The sequence below is a fragment of the Pagrus pagrus genome (assembly GCF_965226575.1).
Source record: "Pagrus pagrus genome assembly, chromosome: 11".
In the NCBI taxonomy this organism is placed as follows: domain Eukaryota; kingdom Metazoa; phylum Chordata; class Actinopteri; order Spariformes; family Sparidae; genus Pagrus; species Pagrus pagrus.
Window position 1 is genome coordinate 13,360,912 of NC_140195.1, and position 23,958 is coordinate 13,384,869.

Below are 23,958 nucleotides of genomic sequence, written 5' to 3' on the forward strand. Positions count from 1 at the left end.
CTTGGAGACCCACAACGCTGGCTGCTCTGCACAAATGACACCGAGCACGTTTCATTTTAACAGGATACCACAAACCCTTAAGCAACAGATAGGCCATTTGCGGGATCTCCATTTTTATGTTTAGTCCACTTAGGGAGGATAACAGCAGCCATCCCAGAGGTCTTTTGGCTCATCCTGGATGTTTTTCTAGCATTATGAAACATTCCTAATTCTGCCTGCTGATACTTGAAAAATGGATGGTTAAGAGGAGGTTCAGCAGTTGTCATTTCGCTATCTTCTGCCTTTGGAAATGCCACAGTAAACCGTGACTGGAGATGTGTGATCTGCCAGCTAAAAGCTGTTTATATCAAAGTAATGAGCCTGAGGAGACTGGCAATTAGGAGATTCCTTTTCCCTCCATTTCTCCGTCTACTCAGGAAAACTCGAGCTGAAAGGTTATTGGGTAGGCTATTAAAATGCTTGAGTGGGAGAAATTTTAATTGGTTTGGGTAGAGCTTTGCTGTTGACACAGGCTACTGCCTCAAGTCTAGGCCTACAGTAGTGAAGATGTCCTATTGCACAGGTGATCATATTATCTGTTTATCCAAAGTGCCTCTGAGGTTAGCTCGTCCTCCACACCTATCATTACCATACCAGAGTGAAGCAAAACTCTATTATTCTTTTTTGCGAGATATAATTTAGCTCCTCTACCCGATAATGAGCTGTTGAATGTAACCCCGAACACAACAATACCTGGGAAACTGCTAAAAGCCAATTGTAATAATATACTGTGCCAAACGTCTAGCAAGTATTTAGTAACGCACGGAAGCAATCAGTCCCCTTCATCCTGTACAAACTCATTAGCGGTGACCTGTCTGAGAATGATTTATTGTCAGTATTAATATCCTCTTTGTTTGTTATCGCCGGCTGTACTATCTGATTGGTTCAGGGTCCAACAAGAGATGTTTGATAATGACTTTAAATGAAAAGTCAATGGCACGCTGTTGGATTTTCTGGAATCCATAATGTGAAATCTGTAGCTTTATGTCCCTGTTGAAGTGGACCATTGAATCTGTTACTGCCGATCTGTTTATAACTCTCCCACTCTGCGAAATGATTCTGGTGTTCAGTCGGAGGGCGCAGTCTGAGTGTTATATTGCACGCTGCTGTGGTTTTCAGATCATTGCCAAAATGTAAATGTATACACTGTAAGACTATCATTTAGACACTGTAGCGCACATGACAGCATCATCAAAGACTCACTATTGTGTACGCATGTTTTCCATTTCCATTGGAAAAAAAGCAGCTATTGTGACCCGAGGCTTTTGTATATATGCATATATCTTTGTATCCGAGTGAGTGAATGCGTGAGATCATCCCAGAGGCCTGATCATTTCTTACTCCTTTCCCATTAAAAAGGTGGAATCTGCATCGCCCAGTCTTTGAAAATTCCCCACAACCCCAAGCTGGAGGATTATGACAAAGCAATCCAACAGCTGCTGGAAACGCAGCACTCGCGGGCAGTCATCATCTTCGCCAGTGAGGAAGACATACGGTGAGGAGCGCATCGCATTCTGGCTTCATCCATGTTGCTCGAGCGCGCTGATGGCTTGCCATGTTGTGGTCTTTAATCTCTGAGTAGCAGGTCCTGAAGACAAGCTCGAGGCACAGATTTACCATGTGTACTACACAAACATACCTCCAAAAACACAAATACAAGCAGGCCTCGGAGGAGAAGCGGGGATACAGATCACAACAAAACAACAGAGATATGTTTCATTTACAATGGCCCATGGGAATTGTTGTGAAGAAACACAGAATAAAACATTTAGTACCTGTGAATTCCAAATGAATAATACAAAAGTAGATTTATTTGAAAAAAAAGTAGATGAGTGAGAAAACGGAGCTGCCATCTTCAAACAAAAGATAAAAATAACACAAAACATGCACCACTTAAAACACAATACCTATCGTTTCCTCGGTTTCTTCTCAGCTTTAATGAGATAAACCGGAGAACAATACTTGACCATGAGCTGTAATGTCCAAACAACCGCTTAAAGCTAGCTGTGCCTCTGTGTAATAGATATTAGATTGCACACACCTCCCGTGTTTTCTCCAAATTCACACACGGATGTCCTTGCAGGGGAGTTCTCAATGCCACCAAGAGGGCCAATCAGGTGGGCCATTTCCTGTGGATTGGATCTGACAGCTGGGGGGCCAAGAGCAGCCCGATCCACCAGCTCGAAGACGTAGCGGTGGGGGCAGTCACTATACTGCCCAAACGCTCCTCCATTGAAGGTACGCATACACCGGTACACACAAAGAGATGCACTCTGCACTCTTCACCACATGCTGTGTTACTGTATTGTTTTCTACTCTGCTGTTTTGTTGGGTGTAATTGCTTTTTATAGGGTTTTTTTTTACCTGTTTGTGTGTGTGATCACTGGCGACTACAACAAACCCCAAACATAAAATTTACATAAATAATTAAATAAACCTGCTTTAAAGAGAATTATCTAGAGATTCATTTATCTTAAGCATTAAGATGTGTAATTAAATTATATAATAAGAGATTTAGAAGTAGTTAAAAACTGGTAAAACACTCATTAAAAACTCATTTAGAAATCCACATTCATGACCCCCCAGAAATAAACTTTTGAAATAAAATGTACTAACTTTTCTTTGTCTTTTTAGTCTTAACATGCATAATTGACTCACTTAAACAAGTGTACACTCTCTGTACAATGTACAAAGGCCTAAAATATTGAAAATATATTCATATATTATGAAACCTCGCCAAAAAAACCCCAAAAAGTCCCCCTTTTGTACTCACTCATAAATACCAGCAGAAGTCGCAAAAGTACATACATTCTTTCCTGCAGTAGAAGTACAGATACTTGTTTAAAAAAAGACGAGAAGTACTGATTCGATTTCTAGTTGTACAGGCTCTGAAATGTACTCAAAGTATAAAAATAAGAAGTATCCCTCTGAAGGACAGTTCTACCAGCCATTTCTGTGCAAAGCTAACTGAACCTCGCGTCATATAAATTTGATTCATAGACCATTAAACTTAAAGGTAGAATCAGTAGGATTTGTCCGAGCTGTTAATATACACACGAGAAAGATAGTTGATTATTGAGTCTCATTCCCAGGACGTCATATACTGACATTTGGGGTTGGTAAAGCGTTGTAGATAATTGCTGATTCCCCTCTAATGCATTAAAGAAACATGCCTGTTACTCCTTTGATCTAAGAAGTAAAGTACAGATATTTGTTTCAAAATGTAGGGAGTAAAAGTATTATTAGGCATAAACATTATTATATAAGCATTATTCCCTGAGAAATTAATGAAAATGTTGAAAAACTTGCAATGTTATAGGAAGTGGAAAAAAAAAAAAGGATTCCTCCCTGTATCTGAATCAGCGCCAAAAGTTAAGCTGGTCTATTCTGGGCCGAGGCGCAACCTCCAACCAAGTTACATGGAAATCCGTTCCACAGTTTTTGTGAAATCCTGCCAACAAACCAACAAACAAACTAGAATTAGAGCACGTACCTTCAGCAAGGCCCAACAGTCCCCTTTAATTCAATCAAGCTTAATCCAATTTCAATTAAGACTCAGCTCTCTTACTTAAATTGGCCAGATCTGGATTTTTATTTGGATCTGCTTCAAATGTGCTCACTCATACCTCATAGATGATTTTCATCAAGATCCATGCATTATTCCCTGAGAAATTTACAAAAATGTTGAAAAACCCCCTATCTTGTAATGTTAAAGAAAGTGAGAAAAAGTCCTGGATCAGTCCCTTTATCCTGATCTGCACCAAAAGTTAATGGGGTCTGTCCTGGGCTGAGACCCATCTTCCATCCAAGTTTAGTGGAAATCTGTTTGGTAGTTTTTATGTAATGCAGCTGACAATTCAACCAACAGATGGACACGGATGAATCTGACCTCCTCGGCGGAGGTAATAAACAAACATCAGTGACAATGAATGCATTTAATGCGATATTTTATGATGGCATATTCCCATCTTACTTTTTCATGTACCTGCCTCATCTATTTCTACTCCAGCTGGCAATTTTCTACCTTTTTCAGAATGACTTTACTCCTCAGAGAACAAGTGTGACCTTGTTGCATTTGGCCTTGGGTTGCACATGACCAGACTAAAGTCAGTTCGGACAAATTGGCTGCTTTAGATGTAAACTGTGTCACCTTTTGCACTGCAGATATATTCATCAGAGTGGTGTTCCTTGTTTAGGCTGAGAATATCCAGTCTCCGCCGGCTGTCTGTGGAGAAATTGTTATTTCTGCTCTCTGCCGTACCATTGTTGAAAGGGACACGGAATTATATGTCTGAGAGAACGCTTTAATTAAATTTTTATTATTAAGCATTGGGTTTTTTTTGATCATTTTAACATTTTCTGTAATTACACTCGAAAAGAAATACCATTACGAGTTGTTTTTAAGTGCTTAGGGGTGGATTTCTCTTGAAAACTCGAGTTTAAATAAATCCACCCACAACAAAAAGGGAGGCTAACGAGGGGAATCATACTCCCTGGAAAGACGTGTACAAATTCACAGCAGAAATAGAATATTCTCTGCATGTACCGTCTATTTTTAAGCTCCGTCCAGTGTCACAATCCTAATAACCGCTCATCATCACAATCGAGGAAATTTGAAAGTCGGGAGTTTTATGAAGCTTTCCTTAATTAGGGAAGGTTTGGCCAGGACGAATGTACACTCCGGAGACTGTGAGAATATTATTAATCCTCCATGCATCATTGATGGTCTTTTGAAAAGAAAAGCAGCTGAGTCATTCAGCTCTGATTAGCCATTATCACCTCTACCCACGACTCAGCTGATATGACTGGATAACAGGGAGTGTGGAGACGCAGACAGACGCAGGCTTTAAAATGTGAAAATTGTCTTTCTGTAACAAATGGTAAAAAAAAAAATACTGCATAATGAATTTTGCAGTCAAGTTTTGTCCCAGCTCAGTTTCCTGACCCACATTGGGTGGGAAAGTTGCACAAACAAAAGAACACATTTGGGCACACAGGCTTTCTTTTCCCTTTGTTTGGCGCTCTCCTCGAGCCACCGCTTCATACAGACACCTAAGCCCCTGTTGAAATTAACATTGAGCTAATACATCATGCTTTCAATCATCTCTATTGTAATGGATTTTATGAAGTGAAGAAAACCTGTTCAGCACCTACCGGACCTTGCAGCCTCAGGCGCCAAGCTGCGGCACCACTTACATCCCATCGTTATTTATTATGCATCCTGTTTTTTAATTAATGTAATTTCCTGGATGAAAGAAGTGATTAAAGTTCCATGGGGCTTGAGAGGAAGAGGAACCACTGTGGTCAAATTTTGATGAAGCAGTGCTTGCTGGTGTGTTTCCAACACCTAGCGGCCACCTCCGCCACACCACCTCCACCTCCACCACATCACTGCTACAGAAGTTTCGCTTCATTTCCTCCAGGTTTGAATTGGTTGGTAATTGGTCCGGAACTGAGCCATTCTCCTCTTTCCTCTATTCCCAGGGTTTGATGAATACTTTACTGCGCTCACCCTGGAGAACAATCGCAGAAACGTGTGGTTCGCCGAGTTCTGGGAGGAAAACTTTGACTGCAGGCTCCTCAGTGCCTCGAAGAGAGAGGACACCAGCCGTAAATGCACAGGTACACGATTTTTGGCACGAACAAATCGGGAACCTTTATGTTTTACACTAATTGATGATGCATATTTTCACCCTCCTAAGTCAAATCGATGTGAACTCAACCTTTTGTCCGTATTAGAAGCTGCAGATAGGCTGTTGGGGGTTTTAATTCAAGCCCTCATGTCTGCGGCACAGCCAGAAAGTCTAACACCAGGTGTTTCTACCCAGCGGGTGCAGGACAGGCAGAGTTTATTATTAGAATAATAATGCACCACGTTCTTAGTCATGCTACAGTTACAGACCGTCTGCTCCTGTGGCTAATGTCCTGTAACTCTTAAATCCCATATTCCCTCTTTTCCCCCTTAACCCAGTCACCTTGAAAGCTCAGCACAGTCGTGCAGTGTGTACTAACTGAGCAGAGGCAGAGTAGACTTTATTTAGGTTGGGAAAATGACAGACAGCTAAGTGAATACTGCTTATGCCCCCGTTCCTTATTTGCATTTTTGCGGTAACATTGATGGTTGCGTGGTTGCTAACAGTGATGCATGTTCGTATTACCTAAACTCTGACTGCCAACGGTGTGACAGGCATTACACTGCATGTATTATCTGCAAGGATGATGCCTGTGATGTGGGATGCTGTATTAATCTTGCTTGCATACGTAACGATGGTAATGGCAGCGTGACACAAATTACTGTTTGCTGAAGGATTTCGCTTCCTTTATAATCTCCTGTTTGCCGTCTTTTATCATGTATCAAAGACAGAAGATGCTCGTCCACTCCGTGAGCCCCGCAAACCCTCTATAAAACGACTGTAAATGTCTTTTATCCTCTCTTCGAATTCAACTGAAAATGGCTGCACCACTGCCTTTTATGTTCCTTTTTTTCTTTTTATAACACAAGCCGAGCTGATATTTATGAATGTTAAATACAAACGGGAGGCTTTCGAATTCAAAGACTGTCCATTTAGCACCATATGGTGAGCAGCGAAAGGCAAAAAAAGGTTATATGTGTGCCGAAATGTATGTTTAGTTCTGAGAAATGGGCTGAAATGTCAGCGCAGATTGCTTTTGACCTCCTTCGGTTTATGCAAGTCTCCCACATTCTATGTTTCCTATTAACACCACGTGCTCCTCCGCTGAGACCTCCATGTGAACTATGAACAGCTATCACTGAGGGGAAAATTGTCTTCTCGTATTCTCTGTTATTTCCTCACTGATGCTTCTTTGTTTACTGGGAGCTTGAATATTAAAATCACAAGGATAATGATGGTGATCACGATGATGATGATTATTATTATTAAAATAATACTAGGATTTTCGCTGTTTTTAATTTCCACTCACTCCTGGAAGTGCCACTTTCGGGGGAAAAAAAAGCTAATTCAAATTTGAACAAAAACAAAAACCCAGCAGAGGATGTACATTACGTATTCAGCCAGTGTATCAGCAGCGTGAGGCAAAACCTTTACTGCAGCCCAAAGTGAAAGGGCAGTACAGTGGGAAGAGGATATAAAAGAGCAGGAAGCCACTGTAGAAGAGTATGTTACTAAAGTTCACGGTGATCTTCATCACCTTAAAGATGGGACAAGTGAGGTCCGTTCTTTGCTGCCTATTACTCTGAAATGCACCGCAGTAATTCAATCTGAGTCTGCTCTATTTGACACAAACACGTTGTCTCACAGCTCAGCTTGATATTTTCCACGTGGGAACTAAATGTGTCTTCTTATTTCCTGTGCCACATTGTACCTCTGGGTGTAATTCCCTCAAAATCCAAACTAAACTAACTGGCAGCGAATAGTAAACGGAGGAATAAAAATGAAGCCGGGGATGATAGTCAGCGCTGAGAGGATGTAATGTCTTATAGTTTATGGTGCATTTGGCTGTAAATCTCTTCCTCTTCCTTCTCTTCCCTCAGGCCAGGAGCGCATCGGGATCGACTCCAAGTACGAGCAGGAAGGGAAGGTGCAGTTTGTGATTGACGCGGTGTACGCCATGGCCCACGCTCTCCACAACATGCAGAGGGACTTGTGTCCTGATCATCCTGGCGTTTGTCCACAAATGGAGACTGCTGAAGGAAAGACGCTGCTCAAGTACATACGCAACACCAGCTTCAACGGTGAGTGACAGGACGTGTTGATAAGTAAAGTTAAATTAGTTACGTTATCACTTTGGGCAGAGTTTTGGAGGACATCTGACTACGTTTCAACGCGTATTGTGGAGATAAGAATAATGAAAATTAATTAATAATAAGAACAAACGATTCTCGATAAGAGCAATACAGAAGATTAAATGAACGTATAAACATCCATGAACTTAAGGATGAACCGCCTATAAACATAAGGAAAAAAATCACATGAATGTGAAATGAGGCTTCGAGCTTACTACATTAGTTAAAGGAACATTCTGGGAAATATATTGGTTTTCTTGCTGGGAGCTAGATGAGAAGATCGATACCACTCTCATGTGTGTTGCATATGAAGCTACAGAAAGCAGCTGGTTAGCTTAGCTTATCATAAACACTGAAAACACGGGGGAAACACTAGAAGAAGCGTGGCTCACCTTGAAAGCTCACTAATTAACATGTCATATTTTGTTTGGACACAAAGTGTTAAAAGGAGTTGTGGTTTTACGGAGAGGTTATGTACTGAGGTAATTCTTGGCAGTTGCCAGGCACAGGCGGAGACGTAGTTAAGGACATAACCTCCTGTACAGTAAAATGGTAAATTGTCATTTTCGTAAAGATTGAACAAACAAAATGCAATGTGTTAATTAGCTTGAGAGTTGCTGGCAGATATTTTAATTATTGGACGGAGTCAGCTTAGGTGTTTCCTCGTTTCTAGCTTTTATGGTAAGCTGAACCATCGGTCTCCCGGTGCCGGCGAATGATTTTCTCCACAGGCATGAGAGTGGTATCAATCTTCTCATCAAGCTCTACGCAAAGATTGCCCCAAATAATCACATCTTAGCGAGCTAACTATAGCATATTAATGTGGGCATTAAGCTCAAAATATAGCAAACCCTGACGCGTTTGAGTCTCTGGTATGAGCTCATTAAACATCAGGGGAGCCAGTGATAAGGGCTGTCTCGCAACTGTGGCTCAGGATGTAGAGCAGGTCGCCACTAATCAGAAAGTCAGTGACTTGATCCCTGGATTCCCTGGCTTACGTCAAAGTATCCTTGGGCAAGATACTGAACCCCAAATTGCTCCCGATGGCTATTCACTGGTGTGTGTTTGTGTGTGAGTGAGAGTGTGTGTGAATGGCTGAGCGTAGACATATCTTGGGGTGGTTTGGATAGGAAGCGCTGTATCGCTCCTGATTAGCAGGTCGGCACCTTGCATGGCAGCGTCTGGCATCAATGTAAGAGCGTGTGTGTGAATGTGACAAGTGTTGCAAAGTGTTTTCAGCAGTCGGTAGATAAATGCCATTTACCATTCAGTCTTTGTTTAACCCTAACTATTACTGAACTACTACTTTATACTCAAGTATTTAAGTCTAACTTGCAGTCAATTTCACGCCAAGTAAATTTTTTGTATATAGCCCAAAATTACAATCACGTTGCCTCAGTGGGCTTCGCAATGTGCACAATGAACGACATCCTCTGTCGTCTGACCCTAAATTCAAGTAAGGGAAAAAAACCTTGTAGCAGGGAAAGAAAGACACCCAAGACGACCCAAGTTCCTCTCTCCTAGGATGGACAGACGTGCAATAGATGCCGCGTGTACGGCACGGACCAAAAATATCACAGAGAATTCAGCCTAAAATAACAACGTATCTGATACAGTCAGAGTATATAAAATATGTGTGAAGAATTTAAAACTTAATTTCAAGAAAAACAAAAAAGTAGAAGGATGTAGGAGCCAGAGTCATCTCCGGTTCATACTAAAAAGCAGGGTTAGCTGATACCGTAGATACTGCTCTGTTTTATTCATCATATGCATTTTGTTCGCTGGCTACGGTTTAAATTTACATTCAGTTTCAGTCATAGCTTAAAGCGCCACAACACTTTCTGGATCTGCGAAATATTTTAAGCCAATATGATATATTATGGGTCTGCCCATACTTGAACCTCTACATTATTCAGTCCCGTACAGAAAGTGATGTGGAAGATACTTAACAATTAATGGACATAGCTATTAATGACAACTGCTCTGAAAAGTGAGTGGAGGGAGAGAGCCAAATGGGAGATGAGTTTCGAACAAGAGAAGCCTTTGTCATTACAAATGTGGCGGCATGTATGTCAGCCTCTGATCATTAGAGGCTCTTCTGAGGTACAGTGTGTCTTCACAAAATGTTCTAGATAAGATTCAGCTGTTAAAAGTAAAGAATCAGCGTAATCTGCTCACAAAAGTGGCCTACTTTCAGAGGTGGACCCAGCTCATTGTCATTTTCTTAAGCATTAAAATAAAACTCCGATGTGTGAGTTTTATTTATTTAAATGTACTTTACTGGGATAGATGCAGTAGGTGATTTGAGGAGGAGATGTAATCCCAGAGAGAGTGCAGGGGGAAAGGGGTTGTTAGTTGAATATATAAGTAAGTCAACCTGACTCATTGATCCTTGAGCTGAGTGACGTTTGTGCAGTTCGAAATTTTTGGCCTTGACCACGGCTCGCTGTCCGTGGTATTAAAGATTAGACAGATGTGTGATTGCGCTTTTATCTTCCAATCCCGCCCTTCTGTCGATGTGGTCTCAGTTCTACAATAAACTCAAAACTCTGCACTATAAATACCCAATTTTAAACTATATTGTAACCTATATACTCTCTAGAGTCAGGTCACCTTCATGACAGACGGTCTGACATGTCAGATCGACTCTCATCAGCGATGGTGGTTGTTTAATGGTGTGTTCACCACCAGCGAAGCCAGTTTGACTGCAGGATCATTCATGTTTATTCTCCCCAGACATCAAGATTACTTTACTGTATACTAGCTGCAAGCTAACGTTAGCGGGCAAGAGTTATCGGCTTACAACAGCTGTGCAGCCGCATCGACGCCATCCACGCTTGTACTGTAGCCATTATTTCAGTCACTTTTTCATGGGCATAGCTGTTTGTCTGACTCCAGCACACTAAGATGACTCCATTCCCCATTAGCAATTCTGCCAACTAAGCTATGACTGGCTTGGTCAGTTTCCAGCCAACGACACCGACCTATTTGAAAAACCAAAGATGTGGGCAGTGATTCAGAGGTCTGGAACCGGCCTCTGAAATTTCTAGCAAGGCTGGGAATGTATCTATATTTTTGTTATTGCCGATACATTCTGACTCTCCTACCACCATCTGCAGCTTCCCTAAGCCCATTACCTCCCACTGAAGAGGGAAATGTTTTGAAACAGGTCAAAATATAGTTTTGAAAAGAGTAATTTTCTCAGTAATTTTCTAAAACAGTAAAGGACTGTAGTTTTCAGCAAACCTAACTCAAGCAGGAGCAAATAGCTTATTTGTTTGGGACTATTTTCAAGGAATATGTTTTTACCTCCGTGGTAATGTATGTTTTCACTCTCGTCTGTCGGTTTGTTGGTTTGTCGGCAGGATTACACAAAATCTACTGAACAGATTTCCACTAAACCCGGATGGAAGATGTGTCTCAGCTCCGGATAGACTCCATTCATTTTTGGTGCAGGTTTTTTTTTTTTTCTCAACATTTGTGTTAATTTGCCAGGGAATAATGCATGGGTCTTGACGGAAAAAAAATAAAATCAGGCATATTTAAGTGGCTGGTATCTATGAGTGAGTGCAATTTGCTGCAGATTTATTTGATATGCACATTTTGTGTGCTGCTGATCGGTGCAAGCAACACATTGATCATGTTTAACAGGGCGAATAAACAAATTACTTATACAAATATGTGTGAAAACAAACTTCAGTCGGTGATCTAAAGGCTAAAGAGCTTCGTGCCTTTCTATAACTCTGTCGCTATGGCAGCAGTGCAGAGCTCCAGCGGGCGAGAAGCCCTGGGATTTTAAGGTGGAACTAAAGAAGCAGAATATATGCAATTTCCTGAGCAGTTCTGAGATTTCAAGGAGACCTTAAGTGAGCGTAGACTCTTTCATGGGATTGAGAATCTGCTGTCCAATCTCTATAACCATCTGGGTTTGAGATGACTTTTCTCAGCTTCCGGAAAACATTCACTTCAGCGTGGCAGCGACAGAGAAATAGGTTCATTTCACCTGAGCCAAAAATACGATCCTTACCTGCTCTATCTCCTCTACCTCGCCTTGTCTTGCTATTATATTCTCAAACCTCCCTACCGGCAGGCAAAGGATGTTGTGCTGTGGCTCAGGCATATCTCACTGCCCCTTATTGCATTTAGACCGCAGCCACGCACATTATCCTGTGTATGTGCCACTGCTAATGTATGTTTGAGAGCGAAGGAGTGTAAGCCTCCTTTGTTGATCTCCCCACTGCGCCGGAGTCACAGAGCTGAGGAGTGAGAGGCAGTGGAGGAAAAAAAAAAAAGGAGAGAATAATGATGCGAGAGAAACACAGCAGTGGATCCCCAGTCCACCCACACTGCTCGGCACAGCTCAGCAGCAGTGCACTTTTGTCATGTCTTAGTTCAGAGCCACATGCAAATGCATAAATCTTTCATCTTAGACAGTGCTCTCACTAAGGCGTCTACACAGACCATTTTGTTCCCCTGAAAATATCAGTCAATAGAAAATATAAAGGAATTTCGAATGCCTTTTTATCTGCGCACACAGATACGCCACTTAATTATTTGCTCTAAAGCTGAAGAGCGCCAAGTGCCCAATCAGTCATGTCGCGTTGCTGAATGACTCTGAGTGTTTGTTTATTTGCGGGTGTTTTTGCCGGGGCGTGGAGAAAGAATGGTAACCCCGTCACAGCATTCGCTCACAGGAGTCAATACCTTGTCAACATCTTTATACGCTGTGTCAACAAGTCTACTGTCTGTTTGGTGGAAGCAGAAGTGACAGGACGGTGACTGCCACCCACCGAGTTTTGGTTTGGTTTTCACATAAAGACAGTTCTCACTACAGGCTTCACGAGCACGCTTGAATAGTTTCCGAACACCCCCCCCCCCTGCTTCATTTTCTCCGCCGACACACATGGATACCTACGAATTAGTGTTCCACTTTTAAAATGGAACGGAGGGATGGGTCAGATGAGTCTAGTGGTTCCATTTCTGTTTGGTTAATGTGGAATACATGTGCTATCGCTTTGCATAACAGCATATACTGAGGGAATATGTGGCTGAGCATCAACATGGAAATGGCTACTTAAAGTCTTATGAGCTGACATTTGTGCTGCACAGCGGTGTCACAGAGTCAAAAAAGGAAAATTTGGGTGCTTGTCTACAGTGTTTTATGAAAACGACCCCCCAGTCTGTTGCCTGAAATGGGTTTTTTCTCTTGCTCCCTCTGCCTTTCTTGTTTTACAAGAGTATTTCAGCCTGAAACTTTTGTAGAATGTTCAATGACAAATGTCCTTGGAAAAAAAAAAAAAAAAACTGGAGGGAGATGAAATTCCCTTCTGGCTGAAAACTAAGGAAAGGGTGCAACGGCCTTCCATCCAAAAGCCACAAGCTCTGTTCTAGATACAAAAGACAACATGTTCCCAAAAGTGTTTTGGACATATGCTCCTGGTCCTTCCCGTACACTTTTTATAGCCAGAGCTATTAAAGTACTTAATTCCCATGCCAAGTGTCATCAGACTCCCCCCGTCCCATTTCAAAAATGGTATCTCCACTCGTGCTCGTGATCCACTGTGTGCAGTGCCAAGGTGAATGGACGTGTAATGCAGCAGTTTCTCATTCTCTTCCAGCATTGTGGGATGATAAAAATGACCTCATCAACAATGCAGACCTCATGTATAAAATAAAGTACAACCGATTTTCCCATTAATGCCATTCAGCATTCACTGCTGCGAGGGAGATCTGATGTTGACTGACATCTGCATTAACACACTGCCTTGCAGACACTTTGCAGCCATCAGGCACAGATAATTGAGCACACATCCACAACAGATACTAGTGTGGACAAGACTGACAGGCTGGAGAGCTCGCACAAATACATATTTAAACAACTCTTTTTCTCATACCTAATGTTTCAGGTGTCTGCCGTCCTCTCTGAGCTAATTAGTGAACTCTTCAGGGCTCTGCTTGAGGCAGGCTGCTGCACACTGAGAGCAGATGGGGACCGTATGATGCTTTGGCTGACCTGTGTATCCTCCCCACATCTCCCGCTGTTGTCCACTGAGTGACGGAGATGCTCGACTGAGGAGGCGTGCATTTGAGAAAGGCTTTGAATTTCTAATATTAGAGCACGGCTCAGAGTCCACATACCTGATTACGTTTTGCATGTTAAAATACATTCCTCCAGCGGCCGTTGTGCAGCTGCAGCGATGCATAGGAAGCAGGTGAGGAAGTGCTATGCATGTTAGTTAGGAGCATGCCCCTCTGCCGTGATTATCATAAAGGTTCAAGATATAGGTCATTGTGTTTGGAGGTTTAGCAAACAAGCTGCAGTGCTTTTTGTCCATGTAGGCCACCGCACAGTACGTGGCAAGAGGTTAGGAGAACATATTTTCCTCTTGTTAGAAGGGATGCTGTACCTTGTCACAGCAGCGTCTAACATTTTTCTACCCTGCTGTCCTTTTGCTACATTCTCTCTCTTTCTCTCTCTCCCGCTCTGTACAGGCAGTGCCGGCACCTCTGTTGTGTTTAACAAGAATGGCGATGCTCCAGGACGCTATGACCTGTTCCAGTTCCAGATGACCAACTCCTCCACCCCAGAGTATAAGGTGGTAGGACAGTGGGTGGAGACCCTTCAGCTCAGGGTATGACAATACAGAATACAGACACAGAATGTCAAATGTTTTTAAACGCTTGTATCAAAACAGGGTGTCTAGACAGAGGGATGCTCAACATTTATAAGCGTGAATACTTCCTGTGTTTTCAAAGATTGAAATCTCTTATGCAACAAGGGGGTGCACATTATTTGCATCTCAAATACAGAGAGAGCTCAGGTGCAGATGTGTTTTACTTTCAGTATAATTGATGTACTTTAGATGCAAAAAATGATTCTGTTTGTGCAATTTAGCAAGAAAAGGGAAGTGCTAATCTTTTACTCGGAAGATGAATGTTCACAATTCTTCGGGTTTGATATTTTCTTTTAGGAAACATGTTCACACTCACGCAGTCAGTCAGTGCGTTGCCTACAAATGTAAGTCCTAGAGAGTTTTAGACTTCATTTAATAAGACAATTATTTCTATCCATAATTGAAACATGGTTTATCAAAGGTTATCAAATGTCCCAACGGCTGCTTGAAGAAAACGTGCAATTAAGCTGACAGAGGATTTTTAAAACCAGCGTGTGAAGGGGGTCCTGAAAAGCGATAATTTTAGTCTGTCATATTTCATATGCTATTAAAAAGAAGTTTGAAGTGTTTCCACCTGTAAAAGGATGTTGAGGCAGGACTAAAAACATCAGCAAGAGCTCTGAGAGTTCAGCACTTAAAAGAAGTAAGATAAGTAAGACAACAACGTTTCTCCGTTGTTGGAGATGGCTCTCCTCCCACTGCATAGGTTGGAGGGCTGACGGTGAAAGAGAGTGGGAGGAAGAGGAAGAACATGTTTTTAACCCAAGTGTCAGACTGTATATGTTCAGTATTTGGCAGCCGAGGAGCTGCGGAAGATGTTGATGTTGTCGGAAACTGACACCTAAATACACACCTCCCGTGTTGCTCTGGGTGCTTTGTAGCGTTCGTGCGGGTTTTAGCTTACACGATGAAACTCTAAATCTATGATCACAATTTTGTCAGATGTAATTTAAGGTACACCCCCAAGAGTGCAAGAAAAAATAATGTGAAAGCTCTGGTTGATTTGCAGGAAACTAAAGTGTGCAAACATTTAATTTATTTCACTTTTTTTAGAAGAACCCATGGGATGAGAACATGGATAAGGCAGTTTTCATTTCATGCAAGCTTTAGATAACTTTAATCTACATACACAAAAAATACCATCTAATATCAGTGTTTGGTGTAGAGGTGGGGACAGCTGCCGAGCTGCTTTTTTTAAGAGCAAGGTGTTGGTTTGTAGCCACGGTGATAGATCGCACTGTCACAACGCAAGAATGGGCTCGGGTGATTCATGTGGACAATAAAGAGACTGATTTCATTTCAAGGCAAACATGGTTTGAAATTGTGCATGCTGTGTGATAGCATGAAACCTGAGCTGAAATTTCTAGGTTTTTTTCTGGAACTCAGATTACAAAAAAAAAAAAAAAAAAGAAAACATGATATTTACATACAGATGAGTTAACATTTGCATAATGGCTCTCTGGATCACCAGAATTAAACTCAACCCAGTGGATTTGATAGCACAGGTGCAACAAAGTCTGTTGCTGGGGATTTGTGTTTCATTCTGTTTTAGTGTGATTACAAACCAAATGCTGTTACAGCGCAATTATATTCCAATGCAATTGCTATTTTGTTCAGTAACACATAAAGAGAAGTTTCATTTAAAGGTTAACCCAGAACGAGCGCCGTGATGCACATTGCGATCATCGACAGGAGTACAATAAAACGCCGTTCCAGCTCGCAGAAGCTCAAATTATGTGTAAAATCACAAACCAAAGCAGAAAACAAAATGAAAACTATGGTATGTGTCCAAGGTGTCAAAAAATCTTGCTTCTTGTCTCCATGGCAACAGAGCTGTTGGTCTCATTAGTGTTTCCACACTGTGTGTAATCGGGAGGTTTTCCAGAGAGCGCCATTCATTGTCCAAATAACAAATGGCACCTTCATGCCCCCAGATAAATGGCAGATGATAATCTATCCGGACACCACAGAAACAACACATTTGTCATACAGGTACACGCAACACAAACGACACACTGTAGGTGTGAATGTGTGTGCGTGCGCACGTGCTGCAAAGGTGAAGCTCTGCATCTGCCGTTTGTGTCCGTAGCTGCACTCACACTGTATGTGGTGATATTTGTACCTGGTGGATATTTATACAGTGAGATGAGCAGTGAAGAGCAACAGTACATTTTTGAATAAATTGGCATTTTAGGGAAAACGCTTATTCACTTTATTACCGAGTTCGATGACAAGATTGATACCATTCTCGTGTTTTTATGCTAAATATGAAGTTACACCAATAGCGTAGCTCAACAACTTGACAAAAAAATAAAAATTAAATGCCAACCAGCAGCTCAACAGCTCACTAATAAGCAAATATATCTTGTTTGTTTAACCCGTACAATAACTGACGTGGGCTGACTCTGTCAGTCAGTCACCATGACGTCCCCAGGTAGCCAGCATGCTGTTTCTGACCAGATGACACAAACAAGATAAGTAATTAGCGAGTAATGAGTAGACACCTTGGTAGGGGGATTTGTTAGCTTTGGAGCCAAGCTAGCTGTTTCCTCCTGCTTCTAGTCTTGATGCTTAGCTAAGCTCACCAGCTGAAGACTCTAGCTTTAAATATTTAATGGAGAAACGTTAAAGTAGTATCATTCTTACCATCTAACTCTTCACAAGAAAACAAGGTTACTGTAATAACCTGTGGAATTTCTTGTTAACAAAGTTATGTTTTAAGCCCAGCTCAGGTGTACTTTGGTATTTTTCTATTTCTTATTTTTATGAGTCAATTCCTGACAACGCTGGTTAGCCGACAATTAACCACATTCCCATTCTCTGTTCAAGAAAGAACGTTACAAATGTGTGTAATGTGTAATCACATTTCTCATTTGCAAAGGTGTTTTTTTTTTTTTTTTTTTTTTTGAAGTATTTAAAATCGTGCACTGTTTGTATTGGTGGCTTCTAGCATGCAGTCTTCTTCTTCCCTGGCTTTGCTGGCACGTCGCTGTGTTTCTAGGCATATTACTGCCACCTTAATGTCAGTGGAATAATGTGAAACTATTGGCAGGACTGTATGTCGTGTCATGTGCATGTGCAGCCTTGTGAACATCATGTGAACATGCATGAGACAAACAAAACAGACACACATAATAAAAAAAAAACTGCTCCATAGTGCTGCTAGATGCCAGAAGCACCACAGGGTGCCTTTGAGTCACGAATTAACTTCACATCAAGGCAAAATGCACACTAAAAATGTATCACCAAAATGAATTCCTGTTCATTTCCAATATAATTTAGTTTTACGCTATGCCGTTTTGACTTTAATGTAGGCTGTTATACACTCATTGTCTCAAAGCACCTTTAAATCTGTCACACCCGCACAGTTTTATAAGGCGATAAAATCAGTTTAATAATCAAAGCACTAGATTGTGTAGTTTTCTCGTTCCTTTTTGTTTGTTGGACTCCAAGTGATTTATTTTAGTTACTCGGCTGATTTGTTGTGCAACTGCCTAAACCATGTTGAAGTATCTTTAATCTTCTGCAGCCTTTAAAGTCATGGATCAGTACACTTTCGTATTAAATCGAAAGAGCAGCTCGGAGCATTATCGTAGCTTTTTGACTGGCCTAACAAAATATGTAAGTAAAGTCCTAAAATATTCCGTTTCTTCATGGCCTTTTAGAAGCAGACTTGTATGTTAAGACTATAGTTTGAGCTTAAATCATTGAACACCTCTGGGCCTTCTTTGGAGTGAATTTTCAATACTACTTTAGTGTGTCTGTATACTGCACTTTTCATTCTGATGACAAGATCATAAATAGAAAAAGCTCTGCACAGTCTAAAAGAGGCACTTTGCAATCCCAAATCCCATTCTCCTTCCTTATCATCGCATATTTCATACCTCACTGGCTCCTGTATTAAAACATAATGTCTTCTGCATTTCACATTTCTTTATTTTTATTTCACCGAACAAAGGTAAGCTCTGTTGCCATGGTGATTTCAATTACTTTCAAGTATTAGAAAATCCCTGTAAGAAATTGGCAAGGAAGCTGTTTTACTGTATTAGGTTAATCGTTTTTTGTTTTTTTTTCAAGATTTCATTGCACTTTGTTTTTGCTAAGGATGTAACTTCATCACAAAGTAAATATAGTAATTAGTGGCTGGTTAATAGGTTTTATTGGAACATATTTATTATCTCTCATGTTCAGTGGTGGCTCTTGCTTATCGTTTGCTAACCCTCTCTCCCTGTGCTGCGTGTCATCTCTTTCCCAGCTGGAGGAGCTTCAGTGGCCAGATGGGGAGCAGGAGGTGCCTATCTCTGTGTGCAGCCTGCCCTGCAAAACAGGAGAGAGGAAGAAGAGGGTAAAGGGCATGCCGTGCTGCTGGCACTGCGAGCTGTGTGATGGCTACCAGTACCAGTACGACGAGACCTCCTGCAGACTGTGCGCCTACAACATGAGGCCCAACCCCAACAGGACCGCCTGCCAGCCCATCCCCATAGTCAAGCTGGAGTGGCACTCGCCGTGGGCAATCATCCCCGTCTTCTTGGCAATGCTTGGCATCATCGCCACCATCTTCGTAATGGCGACCTTCGTACGCTACAACGACACGCCCATAGTGCGGGCGTCTGGCCGAGAGCTGAGCTACGTGCTGCTTACTGGCATCTTCTTGTGTTACATCATCACCTTCCTCATGATCGCCAAGCCTGACGTAGCCGTGTGTGCCTTCAGGAGGATCTTCCTGGGCCTGGGCATGTGCATCAGCTACGCTGCACTGCTCACCAAGACCAACCGCATCTATCGAATCTTCGAGCAGGGCAAGCAGACGGTCACGGCCCCGCGCTTCATCAGCCCCACCTCCCAGATCGCCATCACTTCCAGTCTGATCTGCGTGCAGCTGCTGGGCGTGCTGGTGTGGTTCGCCGTGGACCCTCCCAACATCATCGTCGACTACGATGAGCAGAAAACCATCAACCCCATGCTGGCCCGTGGCGTGCTGAAGTGTGACATCACAGACCTGCAGATAATCTGCTCACTGGGCTACAGCATCCTGTTGATGGTGACCTGCACCATCTACGCCATCAAGACACGGGATGTACCAGAAGACTTCAATGAAGCCAAGCCCATTGGCTTCACTATGTACACCACTTGCATAGTCTGGCTGGCCTTCATCCCGATCTTCTTTGGCACGGCCCAGTCGGCAGAGAAGGTGAGTCATTCCTCTTCCTCTCTCTCTGTCACCACCCTTCTTTTGTCTGTCTCTCTCCCTCCTCTCACAAATTTCCCTTTCATTCCTTCGGCCGTGTTTTTATCTTGTCCAAACACATGCGCACGTGCATATTTGTACAAACACAAACCGTACATAAAGGCAGCGTACACACCCATTCCGAGACTGTATAAGTTATGGGTTCATTTTCTTTTGATTTCATATTCAAATGGCTTCAGTGTGCATGGAAACCCACACTCGGACCACCACGGACAGAAATAGGGATATAAAGCCAGAGGAAGGGTTGATGTTAAGCACCAGAATGCCTGAGGAGTGATACGGGTGGGGGTGCCGGCAGCTCCAGAAGCCATTATCTTAGCTCTCATGCCTTGGGCTCCATACATACCATTGTGCTTTATTCTGGAGAGTGGGGCAAGCGTGTTGAGGAGGTGGAGGAAGATGAGGATGAGGAGCTAGAGGAGGAGGAAGGCAGAGAAAAATAGGGGGTAAATAGAAGTTTGATTCAACACATTCCATCTCTTGACAGCTGCGCTCTACTCAACAAAGCATTTGACACCGGGTGCTACTGGAGTTGATTGAGAATCTGACATTTTGACCTGATGTGCTAGTCATTGCTTATCTGGGCAGCAGCGGGCAGAATACAGATGCATTCATCTGTCGGGCTTACGAGCCACGCGTGCTTGCTCGCCAGGCCACGGTTACAAGACGGCGCGGAGGGGGAAGTTTTCCACTGACAGAATATCGATGCTGACAGGAAAGTGTTACTCCTAACCTTTTGAGAGGCACACCGTTCAATATCCTTCCTGCTAAGCTACGGCATGAGATGGATCAGAAACTGATTTTCCCCATCTCAATTTGCTGCTGATTTCATAGATGAATTACACCCTCAGCAGTGATTAGGAGTTCATTATGCTACTCGCGGCGACTAGTGAGGCAGTAATGTGTTTATCTTTCCCCTTTATGCAGTTAACTCTTTCATCACCCCAGCTCCTGACTAACGCTCACCTAAAGTTCAAACCACAGCATCCTGGCATAATGGCCTCTGTGGGTGCATTACGACTTACTCCCTGGCCGCTGCTGGTGAGAAGTGCTTTTGCATGTTTTGATAACATGCTTCTGCACTCTAGTTTAGGTGAGATGAGGCAATCATCTCCACCTTCTAGCCTACTTATACTTAAGTTTTCAGTATAAACACGCATCCCTCACGTCTGTTTCTGCTAAGATGTATTTAGTGGCTCATAGGATCCCTACTCGGATACAAAACTACAAAAATAATGTGCACGGATCCTCATGTGAATGAACAGTTGGGGGCTCAATGTAATGAATCCCACTGTATCCACACTTTAAAAAGCACCTTAGAAGCTAAGTGCAGATGTGGCAAAACACCCACACAGGTTTGAATAATCTCCCTCACCCCAGGTCGTCCAATATCAAAAGATTTATGAAAACACAGAGATGATATGACGCCAGCTGCCGGCAATAATCCAAAACAATTCAGGTGGCTCTTTGACCCTGACGTTGTTTTGCCGTGTGGTACTGTAGCAGAAGTTGTAACTGCACTGAATGGAATTTCTTTAACTCAACGCCGTTTAGATGCCCCCTTATTTTCCACACCTGTGACTCTCCTCCCTCCCCTTCTGTTTTTTCCATTCAAACTCATGTCAAGGGAAGTCATGCAAAAACAGTAACAAAAGATCACACAGCCTCCTGTGCACCTGCATGTGCTCATTCAGCTACTCAACACTCTCATGTTAATTAGCGTGAGAGTCACCAGCATTCAAATTCTGCGGTCCTCAGGCCCGGAGACTTTTGAAACAAACTCCACGCCTGCGAGGCAACTCAGAAATGTGCAGAACAGTGTTAATAAAGTAAGAAAAAGAAGGAACTAGCAGATAGATTTAAAGGTGTCTCTGAACTCGAGGACGCTCTTATTCTTCAGCGTCTTTGACCACACATCTGAACCTTTTTTTCACGGTTAAAAGTATGTAGGATGAAGACACCAGGAAAAATATCCTTGAGGCACGGAGACCTTCTAGTAGAACACCCACGAGATTCAGTCACGCTTAAAGGAGAACTTCATGTCATGAAAACTTACATTGCTCAATACACGTCTGGAAACCACTTAGGTTCTTGTAAGATGTCTCCTGTACCCACAAGCTCTCTTAAACAGAGACCATGCTGCCAAGTATCATTAGTAATGACTAACTACTTCTAACTTCACTATACAAGAACTTTTATATTCCAGCCTTGAGCAGGTACAATGAAAATTGCAGCTTCTAATCCTCCTGTCTCGCTGTTAAAAAAAACAATACTTGATGGGAGTTGGACTTGACACTTATTTTGGAGATGTGCAGTCTTCTGAAAATTCTGTGTAAAATCCCCCCGCCTATCACTTGTTTTATGCTTGAAACCTTAAACAGATCGCACCAGAGGCAGACTGGAGGCAAAAGGCTAAAACTGGTCATACGCAGTGGAAAGAAGGGAAGATTGTAGTTAATATTTTGAAGATAGTTGATGAACATCCCTCAGGATGACGAGGGTATGATCACCTGAGCCTGAGAGAGTCTAACGTCGCTGTTTGACAACACTCAGAGACAACAAAGTAGGAACTGTGATGATGTTTTGTGCTTGTTCTGATAGTTCAAGCTTGGAGTAACGAAAAGCAGAAAATATAAAAAAACAAGTTTTTAATGAGTGTAGACGAATAACTTAATGAATAGCTTAAATCTTGCAGTATTTGCCAATATGCCAGTTACAATGTAGACTTTAAGTAAACACAGACAAGCCACTCGTCTGTCCTACAAAATTGTATGCAAATTAGAACAGCAGTTAATTTGACTCAGCTGCATGAAATTATCATATCAGCCAAATCCAACCACATCGTGACAAAACATGCCACATTGTCTATGTATTGTTCGGTGTTGCACACACTGCAATGATGTTGGTAACCCTCCGCAGTGGGCTGTGTCACGCCTCTCCACGGAGAACATGAAATCTTCTTCTTCAGGTCCCCTGTAGGAGTGAGGAAATCTATTTCTGTAATGTCACCCAGTCTCAGGAAATACTGTCACAATATGAACAAATCTCTTGGTTATTGTAGCTCTGCTGTAATTTGAAATACAGGATAGATTTTTCCTGCTGCATTAACATCGAGAGATCCTTCAAGACAGTTAAGCGCTTAGGGGGGTCAGAATTGTGAAGGCATGGGACGGTATGAAAATGTCATGTCACGACAATCGTGGCAAGAATAACTGCGATTCACAGTTTTATCCCGATGGCACTAAAACATACTGGAAGTCCTTTACAAACAAATATTTTTCATTCCATCAAAAAAGGGACTTTTTAAGTCGACATCTTTTTATGTGAAAATCAAACAAACCATTTAGCGAACAGAACCAAATGGTGGTCACGGAGATTGGAGTGCAAATTGGAGCTGTCGACTTTTTCAAATTTTGTTTTTTCTAGGATATTATAGAAATATATTATATAGATATTAGATATAATATATTAAGGATTATCCCAATTTATGAGTATCTTAATATTAGAAATTGAGTTTATTTGCTATCCGCAATAAAAATCTTTCATTTCTCCGTCCCTATAATTGTGTTGATATACAAGCGCTCTTGTCTTGCTGTTTATAGCAATCATCTCACCGTATGAAGATAATGCGATTAAAGTTAGATTTATTACTGCATATGTTGTTGGTTCTGACAGAATTTTCACAGTTGTAAAGCTTTCCTTGTTGCAAAAAACATAAAAGGTTGTTAGGATTAGTGTTGCAACGATTCACCGGGTGTAAAGTTTACTGTGAAGGTATTGAATCTATTCTCTATTAGTGTTAATAATATATATATATATATATATATATAATAGATATATATATATATATATATATATATATATATTTGAAGTTTATCTCAAGTTTCATGTCTGCCAGGATATAATATTTTGTGAATTTATAATTTATGAATAACCCTTCTGTTTTCATTCCTTTAAGGGCCATTGCTACTGATAATAATATAATAATATTTGTGATATTTTCTAAGACGGTTATCGTACTGTGAAATATACTACGTCAACCCTTGTAAGGACAGTGGTTTTCTGCAGAGACACCATGTGTTTTCTGACTTCTACAAAGTCAGTCACAAAAAGGTGTTTTTATAAATAATAGTATCTTCTAATAAGTGTCACCAAACGTCACATCTCTCATATTGTTTCTGCATGAGCGCCATCTCCTGGTATTGGCCCAGATAGAAGTCGTTTTCCTAAGT

General features: G+C 41.8%; 1 protein-coding gene across 4 annotated transcripts in view; it reads left to right on the forward strand.

Moving 5' to 3' along the window:
- The window catches only part of LOC311265623 (metabotropic glutamate receptor 7-like), a 114,194-nt gene that overhangs the window by 80,616 nt on the left and 9,620 nt on the right, over nt 1-23,958 (forward strand). For all 4 annotated transcript variants that reach the window (XM_084367487.1, XM_084367486.1, XM_084367488.1 and 1 more), the window contains 6 exons: nt 1,399-1,534; nt 2,123-2,277; nt 5,524-5,661; nt 7,553-7,753; nt 14,297-14,436; nt 18,734-19,669. In XM_084367487.1, coding sequence (XP_084223613.1) covers nt 1,399-1,534; nt 2,123-2,277; nt 5,524-5,661; nt 7,553-7,753; nt 14,297-14,436; nt 18,734-19,669 — 1,706 coding nt within the window. The remainder of the gene's footprint in view (nt 1-1,398; nt 1,535-2,122; nt 2,278-5,523; nt 5,662-7,552; nt 7,754-14,296; nt 14,437-18,733; nt 19,670-23,958) is intronic.